Source organism: Anabrus simplex, chromosome 1 (genome assembly GCF_040414725.1).
Source record: "Anabrus simplex isolate iqAnaSimp1 chromosome 1, ASM4041472v1, whole genome shotgun sequence".
NCBI lineage: Eukaryota > Metazoa > Arthropoda > Insecta > Orthoptera > Tettigoniidae > Anabrus > Anabrus simplex.
The window spans coordinates 348,784,415-348,810,735 of record NC_090265.1 but is presented as its reverse complement, the minus strand read 5'-3'; the positions used below and the strand labels follow the sequence as shown (position 1 = coordinate 348,810,735).

Here is a 26,321-nt window from a genome sequence, read left to right as displayed (position 1 = left end):
CATGGAGAACAGAAAGAGGAAATGTTACACACTGAATGAGAAAGTAAAAGTTTTACGTAAAATGGACAGTAATGCTCATAAAACTAAAATTTAAATAGCTGGAAATTTAGGAATTGCTTATACCACACTGTGCACAATTATTAGTAAAAGGAGTGCTATTTTATACACATTTTAAAACTGTGTGCAAAATCACTAAAACAGCAGCTCAACAGATTTAAAGAAATACGCTCTTTACATGGTTTTGGCAAAAATGAACTGCAACTCTCTCAGTCAGTGGTGACATGCTTATAACTAAAGCAATATATCTAGATAAAATGATGAACATTGAAGATTTTAAGGCCTCATCAGGATGGCTGCAAGGATTTAAAGATCATCATGGAATAACCGGAAAAAGAGTTTGCGGCAAGTCCAAATCTGTGAACGAATTCACTGGAAAGAAGAGCTCCTACCAAAAATCACAAAAGAATATCAGTCTCAAAACATTTACAACTGTGATGAGACCAGCATATTCTGTGATCTCCTTCCAATTAAAACTAGCTGAGAAGAGTGACCCATGCCATGGAGGGAAAAAGAAAGCAAGATTCAAGTTACTGTTCTTCTTGTCTGCAACACAGATAGCTCCAACGAACTGCCTCCTCTTGTGATAGGAAAATCTCAAAATCTGAGGTGCTTCAGGGGTGTCAGAACAAAACCTACTGATTAGGAGTCCAACAGAAATTCATGAGTTTCCTTGTTTAAGTGAAAATAAGTTTAAAGTGAAAAGTTCCGATTAATGTTAAAATTAAAAGTTTAGCAGTTACTGTGATGTTTATTGTCAATGTATTCATTTATAACATTGTAAAACATATATGTTAAAAGAATCAGAAGTACAAATTATGTTGTTAACTTATATCTCTGAAATAACCTGTCTTTAATCTTATTTCCCAAAACGGAGACAATTACTTTAATATGACATATCTAAACCTGATTTGTAGATCATTCTGAGTTATATGTAAAATCTGCTCTTCATCTTGTTATGCATATAACTTAGGTTCAGCTATATGTAGAACTAGTTCAGTAAGTTTGTTTTTAGCCAATGAGATGGGACAATAACATTTTAATTCCTTTTAAGCAGGAATGTAAGTGAAATATTAGAGGTTTGTAAGGGTTGATAGGAAAAACAACCCATGTCACTTTTTTGTCAAAAACGAGTTATCGATATCAACGGGGAGTGCAGGACGTCTGGCATCTGTTTGTGCTTATGGTTTTGAGAAAAACAGGCCTTGTCAAAGAATATAGCCTTTGATAATATCAGTGGTTCTGGAAAAACAACCTATGTCAAGTGCCAGTTCTGGAAGAACGACCCTTGTCAAATGACATGGGTTGTTTTTCTCAGAAGTTTGGCAACACTTGCATTGAAGGAATAACAACATGGATGGTAACAGCTGCAATGATGTAGCTCTTGATATTAGGCCTCGAAAGCGAAAGAGAGCACTTCATAAAAAGGACCTAATCAAGAAAGCAAAACTCAGTGGTGAAGCGCATATTAACCATGTAGGCAAACAAATAAGTGCCAAGAGAGTTGGAGATGACTGCAGGTAATTCGAATATCTTTTCTAACCTCCAAAATCTTGTTAACATCTTGATACAAGAATGTAATGTTGTATTTTTGCCATTATTGAAATTATACTTATATAATGCCTATATGACAGTGGATATGTGCGTTATATGTAAAGAAAATGTGAATGTGTTTATTGGTTCGGTTTTGCAGGTGCAAGAGATACAAATGCTTTATTGCAGTAGGACCAAATCAGAGAGATGATATTTTCCAGTCGTTTTACACGTTACATTCCAAGGAACTGCAAGATTCATATTTAGCTGGGATGATAACGTTAGCCGCCATCAAACAAAGAAGATCTCGTCAGGTTACAATAGAAGGAAAGAACAATGAATCCATTTCAGAAGAAGACGAAGACTCAAGTTCAAAGCCCACCAAGTTCGCTCATAGTGCTGCGTTTCATTATAAAGTAAGGGTGCAGATTCCAGGAGAAACACAACTGTATGAAGATATTGCAGTATGTCGAAATGCTTTTATGAGTATCCATGGAATAACTAGAGCTAGGTTGCGCACTATTCAGTCATCACTCGTAACCTCCGGAAAGGCACCCTTGGAACGCAGAGGTAAATACGGACCTAGGCCGAACCAAATGCCTAATGAAATAGAATATCTTGTACAAGATCACATTAGATCATTCAAATCCAGGCAATCACACTACTCTCTCCGTGACAATCCACACACTTCATATTTGCCAGAGACTTTGACAGTTAAGCAGATGCATCAAATGTTTTTGGACTTGTACCAGATTGCTGTACCATACAAAGCATATTGGTGTGTGTTTACAAGTAAGTTCAATCTAAAGTTCGGTGTTCTATGATCTGATACGTGCACAACTTGTGACCAGCTTCTGCAAAACATTAATTCTTCAACTGAAGAGGACAAACGACAGCTTCTTGCCCAGAAAGAACTTTACCTAAGAAAAGCAGAGGCATTCTATGAGCTGAAGAGGAAATGGAAACAGAAAGCTCGTGAAGGATTAGTGTCAGTTATATCCTTTGACTTCATGCAGAATTTACCCCTTCCACATATACAAACCAATGCTGTGTTCTATGCTCGCCAGCTATGGTATTATGTGTTTGGGGTACATGATCTCAGTGATGATAGGGTGTCTCTGTATGTGTATAGTGAATGTGTAGGAAAAAAGGGTCAAAACTGTGTTACCTCACTTCTTCTTAATTACTTTTGCAATAATCACGATAACATGAAAGAGGACCTTGTGCTGTTATCAGATGGCTGCTCAGGGCAGAATAAGAATTATGTGATGGTTTATTTTCTGTACATGCTAGTCCACTGTTTCAAAATGTTTAAGTCAATCACCTACATTTTCCCAATTCGAGGCCACTCGTACTTACCAAATGACCAAGATTTCTCTATCATAGAGAAAATGAAGAGGAAAGTTATTGTTGAAACTCCATCTGAATGGGATGAAATAATGCGAAAATGTCGGTCAAAACCTAGCCCTTTCCAAGTTGTCAATGTTGATCAAGATGACCTATATGACGTCAAAGATTCTGTTGAGAAGTTTTTTCCTGAAGAATCCCGGGGCAGCAGTTAAACTTAAGGAAGCTAGAATGCTCAGAATAACACAAGAACACGAGTTCCTTGCAGTCAAACAAACTTACAATGGTGGTTGGAGGTCATGTGTTATAAGAAATAGGACAAAACTGCCAAACGAACTGTGCCTGAAGAGACTCTACAAAGGCCCCATTCCTCTGAATCCTGGAAAACTTGGAGATTTGAAAAAACTGTATGGTGTGTTGAAGGCCAGCAGTGTGTTATTTTACAAATCACTTGAAATGCATGTTGCCAGAGATTCTGAAGTCAATAATGATATTGAAGTTGATCTGTCAGATAATAGCAGCGGTGAAGACGAATAGAGATAGGTTAGCAGGTGAAAGAGGAACTAAAAAAAAACATGTCTAATGAAAACTAGAATATGATGGTTCAATTTATTTTAATATGCTGTAAGAATTGTTTCAGTGTTTTATTTGGATACTTAGGTGTCATAATGTTATTGTTAGGAGAAATACAAGAAGGAGTTGCCTTATACGGTTGTTTATGTCCACATTACTGATTTGAATTTCTAGGAAAAATAACCCTTGTCAATGTGAACGTCCCAAAAAATGCACAATTTGAAAAGTTTTCTTAAATAACTAAATCTAATACAAAGAATACATTGATAAAGCATGAAGCAATGTAAATCTATAATTTCAGTGTTATACTCCTTTAAGGAATGAAGGTGTAATGTTTTTTCACTCTCCTGAAAAAAGTGTTTGTATTGACAAGGGTTGTTTTTCCTATCACCCCTTCAATGGGTAACTTCATTTCACCAATGTTTTCAAGAGAGATAAAGAACATTTAAAGTTTTAAATGCACACCATACAGTATTTTTGAATTCTCTATTTTCAATTGATCTTCTTTAGCCATAATTTGATATTTTTTCTCAGTTAACATTATTGATATTCACACAGACATAAAATGGAATTAACCCTTTCTTGAACCAAGCAATCTAGCAATTTCATATTATTGTTATGAATAAAATTATTATTGAATTATTAATAATAAAATTATTAAAACACTGGTTGCATTAGCGTGCACAATTCCCGTTGAACATGTACAGTACAGTATGCAAACCTTTTCTTGATACCAATTTTTACGGGGGCGAGGAGTCGGGAGGGAGCTCTCCTGGTTCCGGTTATGCTGCCAACTGAATGGAAATTAAATCTGAATTGAATCGATAATATGATCGATTGATATGAATTTTATAAACCGTTATTATCTTAAGCCAACAATTGTGTTAGACACATATTATATAACATTTCTTGATGCGAATCTTGTTCCTAGCATAAATTCTATAGTTTAGCTTTGCTGTGTAAACAGCAACAGTAGGGCCTACTAGTACGTAAAGTGTACGCCAGATGCCTCACAGTGATGCATAAGCGATTCATAGTTTGTGTGTCAAAAGTTGCCAATACGAATCTCGAAGATAACCGTGGTCTGCCGATTCGGCACTAGGGAGCTCAGGTATCACGAAAAGGTTTGTGTACTCTAACTGTATTTTCTGTTTACCACTATGTTAACTGGTACCCATGTGTTTATCCTTGCTTGCTAGACTACTGTCATTCTGCAATTTTCATCTTGGCGATTATCATTTACGGAACATTTCACAAGTTGCAAAAGAAGAACCATAGACTTTGACACTGACATGATTGTTTTTGGAAAACTGGATTCAGCATAACACAGTTTGCCAATGGAAAGCAACCCAGGTCTTTTTCCTGTGGATGTGGTTTTGAAAATATTCTCATATTGCTCCTACACAGATTTAGTGAAATTCCAGTTTGAATGTAGATGGTGGCAACAGGTATCAAGGGAAAAATGCTTGTGGAGGGTTGAAGAAGTGAACAGATGTCCCAATATAGTGCATATTACTGTGTTCTGGAACTGGTTACACAACAACATACATGCTGCAATGAAGAAGATCAAGATCTTGATTCTAGAGACCGATAGCACCCAGAACATAATAGAAAACTTGAAAGCATCCCCATTATTACACATCATTGACCCGAGATACATCAAACATACTATCACCAAGGAACTGGTTGAAGAAGTGAACAGATGTCCCAAAATAGTGAATACAAGCATCATCATCATCATCATCATCATCATCATCATCATCTCCTGTGACAGCTGGGGAATTTCTGTGAGTGGGCACAAGGATATCTTAGTGACCGCAAATGTCTAGTGATCGCAAATGTCCGTGACCCCAATTATCCGGCAACCTGTGGGTCACCCATGTACATGAGGCTTCACTGCATATAAACCCGTTTTGCAGTTCTACCTGGAGACAGCCTGTTTCGTAGTGGAGTGTGAATTCGTCCTTGAGCTGATCAATTACGTTCACTTGCTTCTGAGGAAGGTGGTACATTCAAAACTCTAGAAGAAATTGAACATAGTGTTTGTTTAGTACATAAACCTTTCCACCATACAGAAGGAGATGCTTATTTACTGCTGTCCATACAGCATTCTGTTTGAAAAAGACTTCGGCTGCCCGAAATGGCGTCAAATTTCCCATAATAATGCCACTATCATATCCAAATACTTCACCCATTGTTGCGATGAAGTTTCGCCCGTCCTGTGACCAGGAAAGGTCAGCATAGATAACTTACCTCGGCTTGTCAGCAGTGCTCTCTAAAATATTAGCCTCCGAAAACCGTAAAAGAGTAGTTAGTGGGCCGTAAAACAAATAACATTAAAATATTAGCATGACTTCTTCTTTTCTTCAACGTAGCATCCACAATGATCTTAAACTCAGGGTTAAAATGGGATCAGGAATACAACTGGAGTGATATTATCATCAAGAAAGACTAACGAGTTAAATATATAGCCTATGTCCCGAGGCAACAAAATATTACACTGAACTAAGGCACGACGCCTAAAAGAAATATATAGAATATTCTAATATCCTATCTTAAAAACGAAATAATATGCCACCAAATTTGTTATATAGAAGGTGAAAACACACCATATTTATTCCATATAATATGTCAATGTGGAGGACAAATGCTTATATATATTCATCAGGAACACTGTTATCATATTTTATCCATGAGCCAACACTCACGTTCCTCAACTGAATTCATTTCTTTTAAAAAATTCTTTAAACTATCTTATAAATATCTTACGAATTCTACTTATCTTGTGTAACTTATATCATTCCTAGTACAAACTCAAATAAATGATATCCAACCTATCTTCAACTTATAATCTATATATATAAAACTAGCAAGATACCCGTGCTTCGCTACGGTATTATACTGAAATTTATAATTGAATGCTTATTGTTTTAGATATATAATCCGCCGAAATTCGCGATCTGACTCGTTCTCTGCGAGAATCCACCAAAATTCCCGATCTATTATTTTACGGCACGTTTCCTCCCATTTTTAAATCTTCCTTTCCAGCAATCGATTTCGTACTTCCCGGGTTAGGCTCAGGTATTCCTCCATGTCAGTTGGGTCCGTAAATCTTTGTCATCTTTTCCTATAATATTTTTAATACAGATATAATCCTTCAGGAGATCCGGCGTGCTGTCATACTGGGTGCCTTGGCTGCACTGAACCCGCGACCGGACTGCATTCTTAGTCATTACCCGTCCAGGAGCCGTTTCCATCGCAGTCCGCAATTTGACGACGGTCCGGAATATTATTATTATTATTATTATTATTATTATTACTATTATGTGTTGCTGGAATGGCTGATGACAGGGAAAACCGGAGTGTCCGGAGAAAAACCTGTCCCGCCTCCGTTTTGTCCAGCACGAATGCCACATGGAGTAACCGGGATTTGAACCACGGAACCCAGCTGTGAGAGGCCGGCGCGCTGCCTCCTGAGCAATGGAGGATCCTTATAAGTACATTAATAACAGCAAAATCAATTGGTCTCACCTCCTTCTACACCCCACCGCCGTTAAGTTTATTTACAGCCACCCCCCCGAAAAAGAATTGAAAGGATGCTTGTTTCTTTATGTTTAAGGGAGATTCCAAACACCAATGTTCACATCTATTACCTTCAGTTTTGAGATATAAGTATCCACATAAAAATAATTTACTTTTTTTCACTTCATTTCACAATAATCTCTCCTCCCCCTAAATGAATTTTCCCGCAAAAAAATACTTGTTTCATTAATAGTAAAGGATCTTCTAAATACCAATTATCACTACTCTAACTTCTTCAGTTTTTGATTTATGTGTCCTCATGAAAGGAATTCAACTCCTTTACACTCCCGCCCTCCAAGATGGTTTCCCCACCAAAACGCCTTTTTCTTTGTTTTTAAAGGAGAACCAAATATGAATTTTCACGTCTGTAACAACTTTAGTATTAGATGTATGTATTCTCATACAATTAAGTCAACTAATGTTTCAATTCTTCCCCCCCCCCCCCCCCTTCATTGGATTTTCCGAGAATACGTGTTTCTTTACTTTTAAAGCAGATTGCAAATATCAAATTTCACATCTGTAACATCTTCATTTTTGAGATATCAGTAGCCTAATTAAAAGAATTCATCACCATTTTCAGTCACTTTTACCCCCCCCCCCCGCCCTCCACCCAAGTGGTATTTCCGAAAACTAAAAATACACGTTTCTTTATGTTTAATAGAGATAAAAAAATACCATTTTTCACTTCTGTAACATGTTAAGTTTTTTAGATATCCATAAAAATTCTCATTTAAAAATTTCACCCCTTTTGGGTTCCCCTTAAGTAGAGTTTCCAAAAACAAATAACCTATATTTCTTTACATTTACAGGAGATTTACACCCACTTTTTACGTCTGTAACATTTTACGATTCCAAGATATTCTGTAGATATAGTCTTTCAAAAAATTCACCTCAATTTGTCACTCCTGTTTAACCGCCATTAACTGGCTTTTCCAAAAACTAAAAAATACGTGTTTCTTTATTTTTAAAGGAAATCCCATATGCGAATTATCAGTTCTGTAATATCTTTCGTTTCTGAGATATGTGTATCCTCATTAAAGCCATTCAACCCATTTTTCACCCTTTTACACCCCTCCTATTAGGACTTACTGGAAACAAAAAATACGTGTTCCTTTATTTTTAGAGGAGATTCTAACCACCAATTTTTACATCTGTAAATTATAAAGTTTTAAGATGTAGACACACTCATTTTAAAAAATTCACCCCCGTTTTCACCCCCCAATATTTGGATTTTCCAAAAACCAAAAAATACCTGTTTCTTTACTTTTAAAGTAGATCCAAAATACCAATTTTCAGGTCTGTAATATCTTCAGGTTCTGAAATATAAGTATCCTCATGAAAGACATTCAACCCAGTATGCACTCTTTTACACCCTTCCTATTGGGATTTTCCGAAAACAAAAGATTACGTGTTTCTTTATTTTTAAAGGAGATTCTAAATACCAATTTTTACATCTATAAACTTAAAAAGTTTTGAGATATAGATACACTCATTTTAAAAAATCTCCCCCTTTTCACCCCCCCCCCATTAATTGTATTTTCCACAAACAAAAAATACGTGTTTATTTATTTTTAAAGGAGATCCCAAACACCAATTTTCAGGTCTGTAATATCTTCAGGTTCTGAAATATAAGTAGACTCATGAAATGCATTCGACCCCTTTTTCAACCTTTTCCACCCTTCCTATTAGGATTTTCCGAAAACAAAATATACGTGTTTCTTTATCTTTAATGGAGATTCTAAATACCTATTTTTACACCTATAACCTTTAAAAGTTTTGAGATATAGATACACTCATTTTAAAATATTACCCCTTTTTTACCCCCATTAATTGGGTTTTGCAGAAACAAAAAAATACGTGTTTCTTTATTTTTAAAGGAGATCCCAAACACCAATTTTCAGGTCTATAATATCTTCAGTTTCTGAGATATAAGTAGCCTCATTAAAGGCATTCAACCCCTTTTTCACCCCTTTTCATACCTCCTATTGCGATTTTACGAAAACAAAAAAATACGTGTTTCTTTATTTTTAATGAAGATTTTAAATACCAATTTTTACATCTGCAAACTTTAAAAGTTTGGAGATATAGATTCACTAATTTTAAAAATTCACCCCCTTTTCACCCTCCCATTAATTAGATTTTCCAAAAACAAAAAAATACGTGTTTCTTTATTTTTAAAAGAGATCAAAAGTACCAATTTTCAGGTCTGTAATATCTTCAGTTTCTGAGATATAACTACCGGTATCCTGATTAAGGGCATTGAACACATTTTCCCCCATTTTCACCCTTTTTCACCCCTCCTATTGGGATTTTCTGAAAACAAAAAAATACGTGTTTCCTTATTTTCAAAGAAGATTCTAAATACCAATTTTTACATTTGTAAACTTTTAAAGTTTTGAGATATAGGTGCACTCATTTTAAAATTTCACCCCCCCCTTTTCACCCCCTTAGCAACGGAATATCCAAAAATCCTCTCTTAGCGAGCACCTACATCTTAATATGAATGTATGCCCAAAATTTCATTTCATTATGTCCAGTAGTTTTGGCTCGGCGATGATGAATCAGTCAGTCAGGACAAGCTATTTTATATATATATAGATTACTGTATTCTGAAACTGGTTACACAACAACATACATGCTGCAATGAAGAAGATCAAGATCTTGATTCTAGATGTTAAGGAAGAAGAAAGTTGACTTGAAGTAATTACACAAGTATTTTCCTAATGTTGAACACTTGTACTGCAGTTTTTTTCCCAGTTTAAGAAAGTGTGACATTGAGGCATATTTGAAGAAGAAAAGAGGATCCTTGCATACCGTAGGTTTTCACTGTAAAACATGTGAATTGTACCATGCCATATTTATTAATATGTACAGCTTTGAATACTTTGACTCTATATTGTTTGTGTGAACACACTGGACGCTTACCTGTTCAATCAGTGGAACATTTAAAACAGATTTTATCGTTAACACTCCGAGTTTCAGGGTGGTACAATGTAAGTGACTATTTGTCCATGTTTATGTATTTTCCCAATGTGGTGGAGCTACAGATTGACAAACGTGATCTATGTGCAGTACAGGCATTGCTTGTGGTTGCTGACAGCTGTCCATTAATTGAGACGTTGACTCTTTCATGTCTAGACTTCACTGATTGCGACCTCAAGTATGTGTCTAACTTTAAGAAACTGATGTTCCTCTGTTTGAAAAGCAACTGGTATATTAGTGATGCCTATGTGGCCCACCTACAAGCAATCTCAGGGTTGAGACCTTGATATTTTAGATTGTGATAGACTGACACCAAAATGCTTGATATCTTTATGCAGCTTTGATAAACTTCAGATTTTGAAGTTTGATCTTCAAAACTATGGTCCTCCTGCTGATCTTGGAGTCACTCATGTGAATAATCCAGATCTTTACATTATGTTTTATAATTGTAAGGATACCAGTGTACTGGATCACCTTAGACGCCAGCGATTAAGAATATCATTACTCAAGGGAAACCCAGAGCGTTAAATTGAAAATACTTTTTCTTGAAAAGCATTTCAATGGAACTTTTGACAAACTTACTCACTTCTAGCTTTTATGGACAAGTGGGTGTAAGAGTTGATGTAATAACATTAAGCTGTTAGAAAGTATACAGCACAGATTATAGATTAAAAAAAAAAAAAGAATCTTTGCTTCCTTACCAGACTTGACTGGCCAAGGCAAAAATAGTAGAAATAGAGTAGAATAATTTTAAGATGTCAATAATGGTTTCTTCAACAAAAGCCAGGTAAGAGAAGAATCAACTTGACTCATATACCATATAACCAGGAAACCTTTCAGTTTTATTCAACCTTAAGTGATGTGGTCTTAAACCATTGGAGCTACAATTTTATATCAAATTGAAAGATTGCATGTGAATTTTAATGTGTTTAGCATTAATTGGGATTTTTACCACAGTTTATTCAGTGGAAATCCAGCAAACTTTAATTTGAAGTACAGTTGAATTGGCATCCTGTATTTTGGTTGATTTTAATTCATTGGGTTGGAAAGATTGCATGTGAATTTTAATATGTTTAGCATTAATCAGGATTTTTACCACAGTTTATTCAGTGGAAATCTGTTAATCTTTAGAGGGCACGTCCCCTGGTGGCAGATAGGGGGCCCACAGAAATGTGGGCTGGTTCAGACACTCCCGGAGATGAACCTGCGGACCAACAGGCAGCCCAATTCCCGGGGGCTTAATAATACTGGGACACCCTCTCTCCAGGGGTCATAAATACGGAGGGCCCTAGCTCAGGGTAATGAGTAAATACCTCAACGGCATATGCAGTGGAGAAGAAAGTCTTTGGGACAGTGTAGATGGTGAAAGTGGCAACCCAGGGCTTGGAAGGAATCGATTTAAAGGTATCTGTCCCAATTACGGGGCAGATAGCAGTTGTAGCATCTGTTCCAGATCGGGTGACTAAAAATGGTGTCTGTACTCCATGTTAAGGGCAGCCAAATTATATACTGGCAGTAGCTCTAGAATGCCTCCAATGACAGGTGAAGTGACACATCAGTTGGAGTATTTTTTTTGTTGTGTCAATGAAATAATGGCCATACCAGATGGATCAAATGCTAGGGCTTCAAGTGACGCGCATCGTCCTCGCCTGAATGATGTAAAAAATGGGCAAGGGCTATGGATGGAGTGGGCTGAAGAAGTGAGTCCATTATCTCCTACTAGCGACCATCAGTGTTGGAACGCTCACCGGTAGCAGCCATGAGCTTGCAGACACCTTGAAGAACCGGCACTGCATTCAGGAAACAACATAGAAAGGTTCAAAATCAAGAGAAATCAGTGAAGGTTATGAGGCAATATACCATGGCACAAGTTCAACTCGGACTGGTGTTGTAGTAGTTGTCGGTCAAAAGCTGCGAGACTATGTGATTCAGGTTGATCATATATCAGATCGATTATTTTGATTAGAATCGACTCTTCAATAATGAATATGCTAATAATATCCTGTTACGCTCCACGAACTGGATGCCTTGATGAGGATGAAGATGATTTCTGGGAACAACTTGGCATTTACATCCAAGCAGTCCCCCCTGAGGAGCATCTGTTCATTGGCGAGGACCTAAATTGATACATGGGAGAAGCCAAGGATGGGTACACCCAGTGTCACGATGGTTATGGCTACTGAAGTAGAAATGATGATGGCTATAGGATTCTAGACTGTGCTGAAGCCCATGACCTAAATATAGCCAATACATACTTTAAAGACCTACCCACCTCATAACCTTTTCCAGTGGAGAATGGTCCACTCAGATTGACTATTGGCTGATGCATAGGTATGAACTCAAGACAGTAACAATTGCCAAGGTAATTCCATCTGATAACATAGCCCCACACCATCGCCTGCTTGTTCTTGATGTGAAAACTATGGGACAGCTATGTTCAACAAGGGTCTATAACTGGTCCAGAGAAGATAAAATGGTGGAAACTAACACAGCAGAGAGAGCAACTGATATCAAAGCTAAGTACGTTTGACATAAATACTAACCAGCCAGCTGAGATCATGTGGAATGAAATCACAGATCGCATACACCAGGCAGCAGCTGAAACACTTGGCAAGACCGAACCAGGGAAACGGTTCGTTGATAAGCAGACTTGGTGGTAGAATGAAGATGTTCAGCTAGCTGTCAAAGCAAAGAGAGAAGCTTTTAAGACCTGGTGGCAAACAAGACTTAATGAGGATCTCCAGCAGTATAAAATGCTAAGATCAGCTGCTAAACATGCAATCACTACTGCAAAGACATTTATAATCAGTTGGATACATCAGATGGACTAAACAAGATTTATTGCCTCACCAAATCCTGTCATAGAGCAACCCAAGATGTTGATCATGTCATGCAAATCAAAGACATCGGAAGAAGAAAACATTATTTGCATCAAACCCTACGTTACCAGACCGCCATCCTTCACAGGTGGAGTAATTATTTCAAGGGTTTGAGTAATGAGGAATTTCCCCATCCACCAATAGTATGTGGATATCCAGTTTATGGACCTACTTCAGCCATTACCCTTCAAGAAGTCTTAGGGGCTATGCAAAACATGAAAAATAACAAAGCACCAGGACCAGACGATATACCATCCGAGGTCTGGAAGATCCTTGGACAGCATGGAGCTGAGATTCTCATGAAGCTATTTAACAGAATTCTCCACTATGGTAGCATACCTGCAATTTGGTTGACCAGCACTGCAGTCCCTATCTGGAAAGGCAAAGATGATGTTGATGAATGTGTCAGTTACCGACCAATACATTTAATGTGTCAGACGATGAAGATTTTTTTAACGTATTCTTGATCGTCATCTATGAAACATTGTACAAATTTCTACAAATCAATGCGGGTTTGTCAAAGGGGTCAGTAAAACTGATGCTATTCATACAGCCCGTCTTCTGGTGTAGAAACATAGAGAGAAAAACAAACCTCTACACCTAGCCTTTTTGGGCTTACAAAAGGTTTTTGACCAGATTTATTTATCGTACGATGTGCACAGATAGATTATATAAATAAGTGTACAGTATATACACAATATATACAAGCAGAAGCCTATAGTTCCAAATCAAGTCCATTGATCCATTTTAAGGCCTCCTCAGTTGCGTTATGAATGTCCTCCAAAGGACCTTGAAATGCTCTCTGTGGACACTCGGCAATTACGTGGTGGATGGTCTGTGAGGTAGCTCCACAATCACACCCAGAAGACCAGATACCACCTAAGCTTATTTGGAAAGCCCTTTGATCCCATAATGTTCCAGAAGCCTATGTCTGATGGACCCAACTTTTTTATGACAAAGTCACCAGTGTGATTCGCTGTCCGGTAGGGATCTCACCCTCATTTCCTATCAATGTTGGGGTTCATCAAGGTTCAGCACTGTCACCTTTCTTATTTATCCTATGTATGGATACAATAACAGCTGACATCCAGACATCTTACCCATGGACCATCTTATATGCTGATGATATGCTTCTTGCAGATCAGTCCCGAAGGAATCTGGAAAACTTCCTGAAAATTAGGAAAGACCATTTAGGGGAATATGGCTTGCGCCTTAACATCACTAAAACCGAGTTTGTGCAATGTGGGTTGCAGACAGCTGATATTTGCATCAATGGGCAAGACCTAGTTAAAGCCAACCAATTCAAATAACTTGCATCACTGATTACCTCAGACGGAAAGACATTACCAGACACCCAAGCACAAGTAAATGCTACATGGCTGAAGTGGCATCAGGTCACTGGTGTGCTATGCAACAAGAAAATTCTCACCCGCCTGAAAGGAAAAGTCTACAAATCCATGGTCCAACCAGCTACACTATGGGTCGGAATGTTGGCCTACAACTAAGAAGCATGAGCAGGTTCTAGTGGTATGGAGATAAAAATGTTAAGTTGGTCATTGGGTCTTACAAGACTGGAGCATGTCAGAAATGAAGATGTCAGAAGGCAATTGGGAGTGGCACCCAGAGAAGATGTGAGAAGCACGACTTAGATGGTATGCTCATGATGTAGATGTTGATTCCCATAGGGAACCTGGAATATTTGTCCTGAATGAGTAAATGGTATAGTCGTGTCGTTTGAAACCCTGCAGACTCAATGATACATCCAGCCCTCCAATTTGATCCTGGAGATTCCCGATCCCAAGGTTGTCCCAAGAAGGGATGGTTCGACTACATCAAGGAAGACATGCGTCTTCTAGGCATCACTGAAGCTCTTGCCCTTGATTGCAGGAAGTGGAAGTTGGCATGTTTAAAAGCGGACCCTGCACCAATGTGGTTCTGAATGCTAGGAAAGAAGAAGATATTATTATTATTATTATTATTATTATTATTATTATTATTATTATTATTATTATTATTATTATTATTATTATTATTATTATTATTATTATTATTATTATTATTATTATTATTATTATTATTATTATTATTATTATTATTATTATTATTATTATTATTATTATTATTATTATTATTATTATTATTATTATTATTATTATTATTATTATTATTATTATTATTATTATTATTATTATTATTATTATTATTATTATTATTATTATTATTATTATTATTATTATTATTATTATTATTATTATTATTATTATTATTTGATTTTATGCTTTACAAAATGTCATAAAACTTGAATCCTCATCTGGAGTAAGGATAAGCAGTTTCTTATATTCACAGTATTTAGTGGATTTCCCAGTAACTCTGTGTGTTCTTCACCATTCACATGTTTTATCTTCCTTACATTTCTTTTTCACAACATCAGATTTTAAAATATTTTTTGTCTGCTTTGAGTAATCAGATACCGAGCTCAATAGCTGCAGTCGTTTAATTGTGGCCAGTATCCAGTAATCGGGAGATAATGGGTTCGAACCCCACTGTTGGCAGCCCTGAAGAGGGTTTTCCGTGGTTTCCCATTTTCACACCAGGCAAATGCTGGGGCTGTACCTTAATTAAGGCCAAGGCCACTTCCTTTCCTAGGCCTTTCCTATCCCATCGTAGCCATAAGATATATCTGTGTTGATGTGACGTAAAGCAAATAGAAAAAAATAAAAATAAATAAAAATCAGATTTCCCCCTTTCCTGTGAAGATTCATTTGTTGTATGATCACTGGGCCTGTTTTCACTCTCAGAATGTGGAAAAGGTTTACTGACACCATTTTCATGCTGCTTTTACTACCAGCTGCATGTGCCTACACTTCATACCAGTAGAATGCTAAACAATTTGGGGCAAAAGAGAGGTAAATCTTGGGGGTGCTTCCCTCTTGCCCCATATACATGAATTGGGCAAATTCCAATCAGTATAGTACTCTCAGTTTCCAGTGGATTTACTCCTTTCTTGCACCAAAAGTGGCACAAATTTTTTTCTGTATACACATGGAATAAACAAATTTTTGTGAATTTTGAAGTTATTCCTTTCTTGCACCAAAATCATTAATTGTAAGATATTAGTGTAACCACTACCTTAGCTATATTCATACTGAAGTGCAGGAAATGAAGTTTGTTGGGTTTCTGGAGACAATTCAAATAATTTAATTACACTCTGTTCTATCCAAAAGTGGGAAGAAGTCATAATAATATTTTTAATCTTCAAAATGTTGTTATGTAAATTTAAAGAACTTACGTTTCTAAATGTATGCTATGAGTCAGAGCAAATAAACCTTGATATTATGCTAATAATACTTTCAGTAACTTTTCTTTCAGTTACGCTTCAAGAAATCATTTGTCCATTGATATATAATATTTAATAGATTTCAGTGAAAGGTTTCCTTCCTTTCTTTGGGGCTTCTGGAATAACTTCTCTGAGTTTCATAGAATTTAAACCTTTCCTTTGTTTTATTTTTTTCTTGTGACTTAAAGGCACTTCCTTGAGCAAGATGATTGTTTTGATGGGCGTGACGTGAAGGAAGACATGCAGTACTCACATCATTAATAATCTTCACCCTCGGTAACTGTGTCTGGTGTACTGCTTCTGGGACTGTCTTCACAGGTGTGGTGAATGTTGCTGAAAGTATAAGATTCGGCTCAAGGATACCATGTGAACCAGACCAAGAATATGTAATCAATGAAGCATATGAGAAAAGTTGTTATTGGCAGAATATTTGTTTGTGTTGTCATTCAATCTTGCTGTGCTTAGAAACAACACACAAGCATGCATCAAAGAAAGCTTATTCTTTCCAAAAGCATGCAATACTTTGTTTGTGGTCAATTTACTCATGCTTGAAAGTGAATTGATGATTTCATCAGTATGCATGGGTTGTTCATTTAGTGAATGTCTCTTCACTTTGGTTAGCAGTATGATAGATATGAGCTTGAAAGACTTGAAAAAGCTATCTTAAACTATCTTGAGAACTATTAACTAGAATATTTTAATTATTATTGCTTCAGGTAGTGAGCCCACTGCTTTAAAGCTGAGTGATAGCTTGAGCCTGAAGAGGAATTGTCATTATAGCACTGGTTCTGGACTGCAGGAATGAGAGGTGTTTGAGAGCAAGGAATGCCAGTGGCGCAACTATCTCCATGAGGCATATTTAAAAGCTAGGCTTCTTATCTATATATCAACTGAGCTTCTTTTGTCTTTAATTAAAAATTTTAAAAACAGTCTTTGATATGCCTGAAGAAAATTCTGGTGAGCAACACCAAGACACTTCTAGGAAATCTTCATCTGTGGCGCTGGCTTTCACGTACCGGTATCGATGAAGCTCCTAGTGTCGTGGACTGTAGTCACCACAGTGCAAGCACCGCAACAGATGTTATCGTCTGGAGACGGGTCTGGGGAGAAGGAGGGGATCGCCCTGGGGGGTAGATTTCACATGGTTACTCAGAGGATGAGTTCTAAGTTCACTGTTAATACCATTATATTTCTAAGCATGTTCCATATTATATTAGGTTCTTATTGTCATTTCATTCTATGAATGAACATATACACAGTACTTTTATAAATAAAAACTATAAGTTATACCCTATGGAATTCAGTTAATGTTACTTTTTATGGAACATGCTACTAAGGAATTACAACTTTTTTAACAAATGATAAATTTCATGGCTTTCAGAACAAGCTGTAAGCACAGTGAATAAAATATTTGTCTTTTGTTGACTTGGTTAGTATCCAAAGTTCCATTTTTCAACTTGGACACAGATAAGCCCTCAATTTGAGTTTGTTGATTGGGTGTGTATCTTTGCTTACAATAAATCGGTTTTAGAATTGATTGTATTGTTATGTCTTACTGAGCACTGGGTGCTGCTTTTATTGATTTCTCCATTCTAGAGTTACATATACAAATATTGTACTAGATATGTTAAGAGTTTTTATATTATATAGGATATAATACTGTATTTTTATATAACAGCTTGTACAATTTCCATGAAATTTTTACATCTTTGCTATTCTTTTGAACAAAATACTTGAACCCGATTGTGCAAGTGGTCCAGGCCTGTCCTCATTTCTGTTTCCTCCATATTTCAGATTCTATCTACTACTTTTAATAAATTCTACTAATCTATCTTTCTCTAGTTATACAAAATAGTTTTTGTTGAAATTAGGAAGGAGCAGAGATGGAAAAGGCATAAAACTCTTCTGTCTAGAATATGCCAATTCATTTGAAGATTGAAAGCAAATATTGCAACTGCACAATCTCTTCTCCTTCCCAGCTGCCCTATAGATGTTTCACAGCTCTCAGGGATTAAAACATCTAAGAGATTTAAACATTATTTTTATTTTGAACAATATTTTCCAAACAGGTTGCACTCATGATGTTTTAGTCAATTTAAAAAATTGATATGTCACATTCTAAAAGTTTTCAGGTGATATGTAGTAAGATTTTTGTGTTTCATCTACGGCCAGGCCTGTAAGTTTCTCCAGTGGTAATATTTCAAATGTAATTTTATTTAATATCATCATATTACTTCTGTGATATTGATCATTTATGACTACATATGTTTTATGAATGTTTGAAAATTGAAAATATTCATCTTTTTAGAGGTCTCATTTTTATAACAATCTGTTCAGAGCTATTACTGAATGACTAAAGCTGAGAAGAAACCTGGATCTCATAGTTTAAATACAAAATAATATGAAAGTTTACATGCTGGTGCTGAATATTTGTCCTTTGTTTAGCTAAAACAGCTTAACTGTTGTCTTAAAAAGGAAATACAAAAATGAGAAAGATTTTGTGACATTGAAAAAAAACATTCTTTGGTAAGTTAAGTGTTTTGAATTTGACTATACAATATCATGGTGGTTCTGAAAAAAAGTGTTGATGAAACTTTTCTACAAATTGTTGTATCATCATCCATATCTTTATATCCTTAATCTGTATTATGTCATCTTATTTGTCTGTGTTTATTGATTAGCTGGTTGATAAGTTAGATGGTTGGCGATTCACCTAAAAGGGTAATAGCACTCAGTTTCATAAAATATTTGGGTTTTCTATACATTTGTCTTGCTCAGTATGTATGTATGTATGTATGTATATTTCACTCGCTGTGGCAATTTACCAGTCAGGAGATGGACTGTTGTCACATTCTCCGGACCTTCACTGCTGTGATAGGAAGGTTGTTGTCATGTGGGAGGTGTTCAGAGTCACAACCTTCTGCATTTGTGGAAGAGTATAGGCAATTTCCAGATCCTGCAGGTGTTGTTGCAGCTTATTGTAGTCAAGCCCTATAGTCGAGATGACTAAAGGCCTCACTGTTGCCAGGTCCATTTTGCACAGTTTCTTCTGCAAGTTTAGTGTACTTTTCAGTCTTCTGGACATAGGCCTGGTGGGCATTGTGATCTAAAGGGACCATCACATGTAGCAGATGTTTGTCAATAAGGACAACATCTGGTCTGTTTGATCTTATGGTCCTGTCTGTATGCAGAGATTGATTCCAGTACAGCTTGAACCTTTAGTTTTCAAGCACATCAGATGTCAGATGATCTGTACTCATAATACAGGATTTTTAACTTAAGTCTATTGGTAGCCCAAGTCTTGGACTCAGCATACACCACTGGTGAGGAGAAATTTTAGTTCAGAGTTAGTTCTTAATTTCCATTAGTTTTACTTCCCACTAACTGCTTTTACAGTTTCCAGAGTAAGGAATATTACACTTCATGCAGTTGTTTGTTCCCATGGACCACAGACTGTGGAAAATTATAAAACAGGTGGTATATTGTATATGCACATCTATCATTGTTCAGGTGGAACCTAAATCCTTTTGCCTTCTTTGTGTCACACTGTATAAATAGTAATTTTTGTTGTGACTGTAAATAACTTATTGTCTCAAAGAAGTGCAGTTGAATGTGAATTGTCCTCTAGAACAGGAATGAAGCTAAGTAAATATGTCTGTGGGACTGAAATTAGTTCTACTGGCTGGCTGTCAGTCATATATAGATGAACATCCAATGACATAGTATAGTCAAATAATTTGATCAGAACCTACTCTTTGGGGTTCACTGCATGTAATCTTTCTCAGTGCACCTGTCATAAATAATGGCTCATATTTACAGGCTAATAACAATGGTTTATTACAATTATTTCAAGAAAAATGAAATCATTAGATAATATTGTTCTTTTATTTGCCATTAATACATACCTCATGACATACCTTGTAACAGCTTAGTTGTATTGTTCCAATGGGTTCTTCTCAGCTAGACTTCCTTGTTATTTGTAATAATCATACTTAATAGTGCAAAAACACAGTGCAAAATTATAAGAATTTTAAAGAAAAAACATAAGGCATATTGCTAACTCCAAAAGAATGTAGGTAAAGAAAGCTCATTTCAGATCTTGGCATATCATAAAGAGCTGTGCGTCAAGCAATAAGGCAGTTAAGTTTTAAAAAGTCATTAGATTTAAAATGGGACTACCTGGTTCTTGCATCACAATTACTGAATGAAATATTATTAATGCTTTTTCTCTTACTTGTGAATGATTTCTTTGAAAGTGGTCTCCATGATTCCAAAATTGATTAGTTTTAACTTCCTGATATTTTAAGAAATGCTCAATCTTACAATAAGAAAGAATTCCATAATGAATATTTCATTGGATTATAATGCAGCTTCGAATAATCCTCCCATAAAACAAAATTAATTCCTTCTAACCTTGCTTGTTTTATTGGAGGCCCTAGCATATTCATTCACATCATTATACAACATGAGCAGAAGTTTACAGTTTCCCTTCCAGAAAATGATGTTAAGGATATAATTAAATATTGAAGATCAGCATTCATTACTCAGAGCTTTGCTCATATTTATCTCAGTATCACTCATACCTGCCAAAATTGACAAGTCTCAGGTCATAGAATATAATTGGGAAATTTTGTGTACATGCAAGATAACAAGAAATTGATGCAGTTTTATAAACATAAAATGTGGTTCATCAGATAGGGATAGAGGGGACCTCTTGCTCATGCTGTATATCACAGTTCATACAAACTTACTAAGTAGATAATTGACATTTGTCCATCTCCTTTCTGATGCAACCTTGTGAAATATTCATTGTGGCAGGTGTGAAGTGGTGATGACTTGGAGAAAGATGCATGCCCACCCACGCGTGCTCAAGCCACAGCCCTAGTGAAAACAAGACGTCATTGCTCGTCATGCTTGTAGAGTGCTGGGTGCTTGCTCGCTGCAGTTTACCTCTGTCGGTGCAACATTTCTGTAGTCCTAAGAATCAAGCCTTCATTTCCTAACTCTGCAGCAGTAAATATTTTTTACAAAATAAACCAAAATGTATTAAGAAAGAGGTGTGGTCCCAAAGTGGACGAGCATAAAGCCATGATAATACATTACTCAGTGATTTTGTTAGTATTATGTCAAGAAATAAGAGAAGGTATGAAAGATGGAACAGTCTTGAAATGTTTTGAAGTCACATTTTAAACTGTGCAAGTACATTTCTGTAAGATCAGGAAAGCTTTTCTGTGAGTAGTAATGATTTAAACCGTTACATTAGTTTTATTTCCTTAGTTGATGATTTGTAAAATTATTGCCAAATATTTCAAGTAGGTCTAGTTATATTCATATATTCCTTGTTTCTTCATTCCTTAAGATGTATTCTTTTGCCTGTTATTAACTGATTAAAAAAAGTGTTAATTGAACTGATGGTAGAGAATTTATTTTGTTTGTAATGTTAATTGAAATGAAATAATGAATAGCCTTAAAACTTAAAATATTATAGATTAAAGCATGTAATTGCCAAGATTAATAGGTTGATGCTTTCATGGCCCATAATTGTAGATGATAATAAGCTTTTGGGCTTCTGCTGTGTCAGAAAACAAGGTGAAATTCTTTACTTTTCACAGAAAAATTTGCTCCGTATCTTCAGAAGAAAATCTCATCTGATTAAAAAAGTATTATTTGCACTGATGACAATAGAGATTTTTTCTCATTTATAATATTAATTGAAATGAAACAAAACTTAATCTTAAAAGTCTTGCTCGTGAACGGATGAGATTTTCTTCTGAAGACAGAGAGCAGAGTTCTCTGCGAAATGCAAAGAATTTAGCCTTGTTTTCAGACACAACAAAAGTCTAGATCTTATTATCATGTTTAGGATTAATATTTATACTTTGTCTTGGCTACATGATATTAGTGTGTAAAATTATTAAATGTGTTTAGTTACTGGTGAGCCAATTATGTTTTACAATGCTGATACCCATTATATCTGTTTTTTACCACAAAAACTCTAGTGAAATTGATATATTTCATTGATGATATTTTTGTAAATTTGAAGACTTAGAAATTCCTTTAATTGATTGTTATTATTGCCATGTCAAACTATCAGTCCATTTCACATATGTTATTCTACTTATTCTAATACCTCTGACATTAGGAAATACGGCCGGCCCCGTGGTGTAGGGGTAGCGTGCCTGCCTCTCACCCGGAGGCCCCGGGTTCGATTCCCGGCCAGGTCAGGGATTTTTACCTGGACCTGAGGGCTGGTTCGAGGTCCACTCAGCCTACGTGATTAGAATTGAGGAGCTATCTGATGGTGAGATAGCGGCCCCGGTCTAGAAAGCCAAGAATAACGGCCGAGAGGATTCGTCGTGCTGACTACACGACACCTCGTAATCTGCAGGCCTTCGGGCTGAGCAGCGGTCGCTTGGTAGGCCAAGGCCCTTCAAGGGCTGTAGTGTCATGGGGTTTGGTTTGGTTTTTTTTAGGAAATATGACCCTGGAATATCATATTGTATCTAAAAAGGACAGCTTGTGAGGTAGTGCCTGTGTGCCATAGCACCAGCAATGTACTGAAAAAAGAATGAGAATTTTTCCTCTCAAGAACAGTTTGTGTTAAATTTCAAGAAAATGTATGCATTATTCTGCCTGCATTTGAATGAGTATACAAACTGACATCCTCTCTGGCGGTGCTTGTCTGAGTATATGTACCAGATCTCATGGGCACCATCTCTGTGCATAAGACACTATAGAGAAGACTGCTTAGGTCTGTATGTGTTGTGTTAAGGGCTGAGGGAGTCCGTTGGCTGTGGAATGCAACATTTCAATTTCATCCACTAGAGTGCAGCAAGCAACAAGCACAGGTCAAAACTGCTTTATATTTTAACCACTAGAGTACAGCATATGGCAAATACAAGCTAGACAACACCCAGCATTACCAATTTGGTGATTTTGTCACTTAATCTGACAATTATTAATATATTTTAATGACAAGATATTTTTAGTTCTTTTGTTTTAAAATAGACATTTAGTTGCTTTTTAAAACTCATATTAGCAAAAGAAAATCTTTCTCTGTTTGTATTGTAACAATCTGGGATTTTTGTAATGAGTTTGTTACATTTTGTTAATGTAAAACAGTCACATTGGTAGAATGCAAGTTTCCCGAGCTGGGTAGGCTTTGGTTTAACAGCAGATAGCTTTGGCTAGCCTGCAGCTCTGCATTCAGTAGGCGGAGGGGCTGGTTCCCACCACTGGCTGTCCTAAGAATTGTTTTCCATGGTTTTACATTCTCTTGCTGCACTAAGGTGAATGTGCGGCCACTTCCTGTGTTAAGCCATGACTGCACCTACCGTACCTTGTCCACTGTTCACACCATCAACATAAAACTCTCTGGCCTGAGAGATGGCATTACTGTCAGAGGTCTGCAAACTACCCAGTTCGTTTGCCCATGCGAACATTGACCGGGTTGGGTAGCAGCATGTCATGTGAAGAGAGGTGGCTAATGTGCTTATGGGGATTACCAATGAAGTTATGATGAACAAACTTAAAAGGAGCAAGGAAATGAGAGTAGCTGACTATAAAATGTTCAACACATGCAATATTATAACAAAATAAGCACTGAAGTAATTTGATTATAAACTTACTATGAACACTGTGAGATCAACTTGTCACATTAGTAGACATAGAACATTAACTTGTACTGTCTTTCACATAGTCACAAACATTCACCATTATTGTGTTGTCTTTTTGAGTAAAGAATGTTTCAGGAGAGCATCATTTACTTTATCAAGGTTAAGTGAGCTCCTTTTGTCATTAATTAGGTTGCCAGTTGAACTCAAATTTCTTTCAGTTGCTGCATTGGAGGCTGGAATGGACAATATTTTCTTCGCTAGCAGAGGAAATCTTGGATATTTTATGCTGTTACTTCTCCACCATGCAAGGAGTAGTCATTAGAAAGGTGTTTTAATAAATAAATAATATTATTCCAAGATAGTTTCACTCCGTTTCATCATGCCATTCCGAAGAAAATTGACTTCATTTTCTTGGTCAGTGAATCCACTTAGGTTGTGTGAGTATTAGTAGATGAGTATTCAGAGCACAGACATCGCATAGTGGAGAATACTTGCTCTGTCTGTTCTGGACTTGAAAGATTAAGTCGGTCGTTAGAAGTAATCTGAACCTTTCCTGCCAGAAAGTGGAGAGAACGTTCTTTGAGCTTTTGCATCTCCTCAGTATCTTGATTTGTTGGCCTGCGATACAAGTTCAGTTTGAGCACAGAAGCACAAGCTATGGAGCTGGATATTTTTCTCCTCTGAGGGCATCTGTCTTATCTTTGTATATTATGAGGAAATTAAGTAGTGGCTCCATGATATTGTTTTGTAATCTTCCAGTTTTTCTTGGGCATTCCTTGCAGACAGTATGTTGGCTATACTATAGAATTGAATAAACAATGAATTTAACATAATGTAGAGGCTGTTTGATCTTGTTTCAACCTCTTCATTCAGTGTGATCTCTAATCAATCCACATAACACCGTTTTTTTTTAATGCGTGTAGAACTCTATTTGTTAGACAGCTTCATTAGTCACCTGATATGCTGGCAATTCCTGTCTTGAATTTCTCCTGGAAACCATGTCTAAGCACTGCTTTGGACAGTGTACAATGCACAGATAATGGCATTAGTGCTCAAGAGCTCTAGCAATATTTACTTATCGATCCCTAAGCTTATTTTCTTCATATATTCAGGAAATATCCCCAGCTGTGACAGCTTCTCTTCTATCTTCTCCCGCATGTGGCACCTGGTTTTGCCCAGGAATGGTAATGGTAAGGTAATATATTTTCTCGTGTGGATCAATCCACACATCTGCTGTACATACACAAGCATCATTCTGTATGGCTCAAACAATTTCAGGCAACATTTCAGCTTATATCTCAGTGGCATACACTTGAATTGTTGTAGGGCAAAGAAGAATATCGGCAACATTTATTAATTCATAGTCTGTACCAATATTAACACGTTCTTGACATAGATCTTGAAACCCTGTTCCTGAAACAACTGTAGATCTGCTGCACACATTTTGACACACTTTTGTGTAATGTTTTGTTTGATATCAAGAGATACTGTATTTGATGGAAACTGTATTAAGCCACACTTTACACATGCGTGCTTTCATACGTGAGACAGTAGACACAAATGTCAATAAGGAAGCCCATTTACATGGCACAAAACCTACCTGTTGACCATTTGAAGTTGTTACTAATAAGAAGTATTCCCATACTTCATCTTTTCTTACATTAATAATCCATATTCCTTCCTCTCAAGTTTTGCTTTTAGCATGTCTTGGGACTCCTGTTCCATGTTTGAAACAAATGTCATAGTGACTGCAAATGTGAATCAGTCTGACTGAATGTGGTGCATTCACTCAGACTGTCCAGCGTCAAGTGGTCGAACAGGCTACGTTCACTAGCTGAGTAGGACTTAACTACATGACTACCTTCACTTAACTGTCCATAAACGGGGAGTGCAGACTTACAGTTACAATCTAGAAGGCCTGTCATACCCTGTCTGGGTATGGAACGAAAACTTTTACCTATTTCACGCAAGAACAAAATGTCAGATTAGATAACTTTCCCACTGTATATTTTATGTTGTATTTTTCAATACAGTACTATAGTTAAAATTATTTTTGGGTATAATTATATGGGTTCAGCAGATATCCCTTCCATATTTATATATTGTATGTGTGTAAATAATGCAATTTCATGTAATTTATAGCATTGGTAAGTATTCACTAGCTGTACTTGCAACTTTGAAAGATTTGCTTACAAATTTTGAATTTTCTGACACCATCAATAAAATAATCACCAGGCACCACTAGTGTCTAATCATAATATCTTAATATGTTTATAATTCTTTATGACAGATGTTTGTTTCTGTTGGTCCATAATTAAAATAAAAGTTATAATAAATACATTTTAACAACATGATATGGTATATTAAGAACATTAAAATCAGTGAGAAGTGCTTTTGAGTCACGAATTGAAATAT

General features: G+C 36.4%; 1 protein-coding gene across 1 annotated transcript in view; it reads right to left on the bottom strand.

Moving 5' to 3' along the window:
• The window catches only part of LOC136866423 (uncharacterized), a 112,872-nt gene that overhangs the window by 30,735 nt on the left and 55,816 nt on the right, over positions 1-26,321 (bottom strand). The window contains exons 4-5 of the mRNA XM_067143388.2: positions 17,307-17,413; positions 16,544-16,623 (exon numbers count right to left, since the gene is read on the bottom strand). Coding sequence (XP_066999489.2) covers positions 16,544-16,623; positions 17,307-17,413 — 187 coding nt within the window. The remainder of the gene's footprint in view (positions 1-16,543; positions 16,624-17,306; positions 17,414-26,321) is intronic.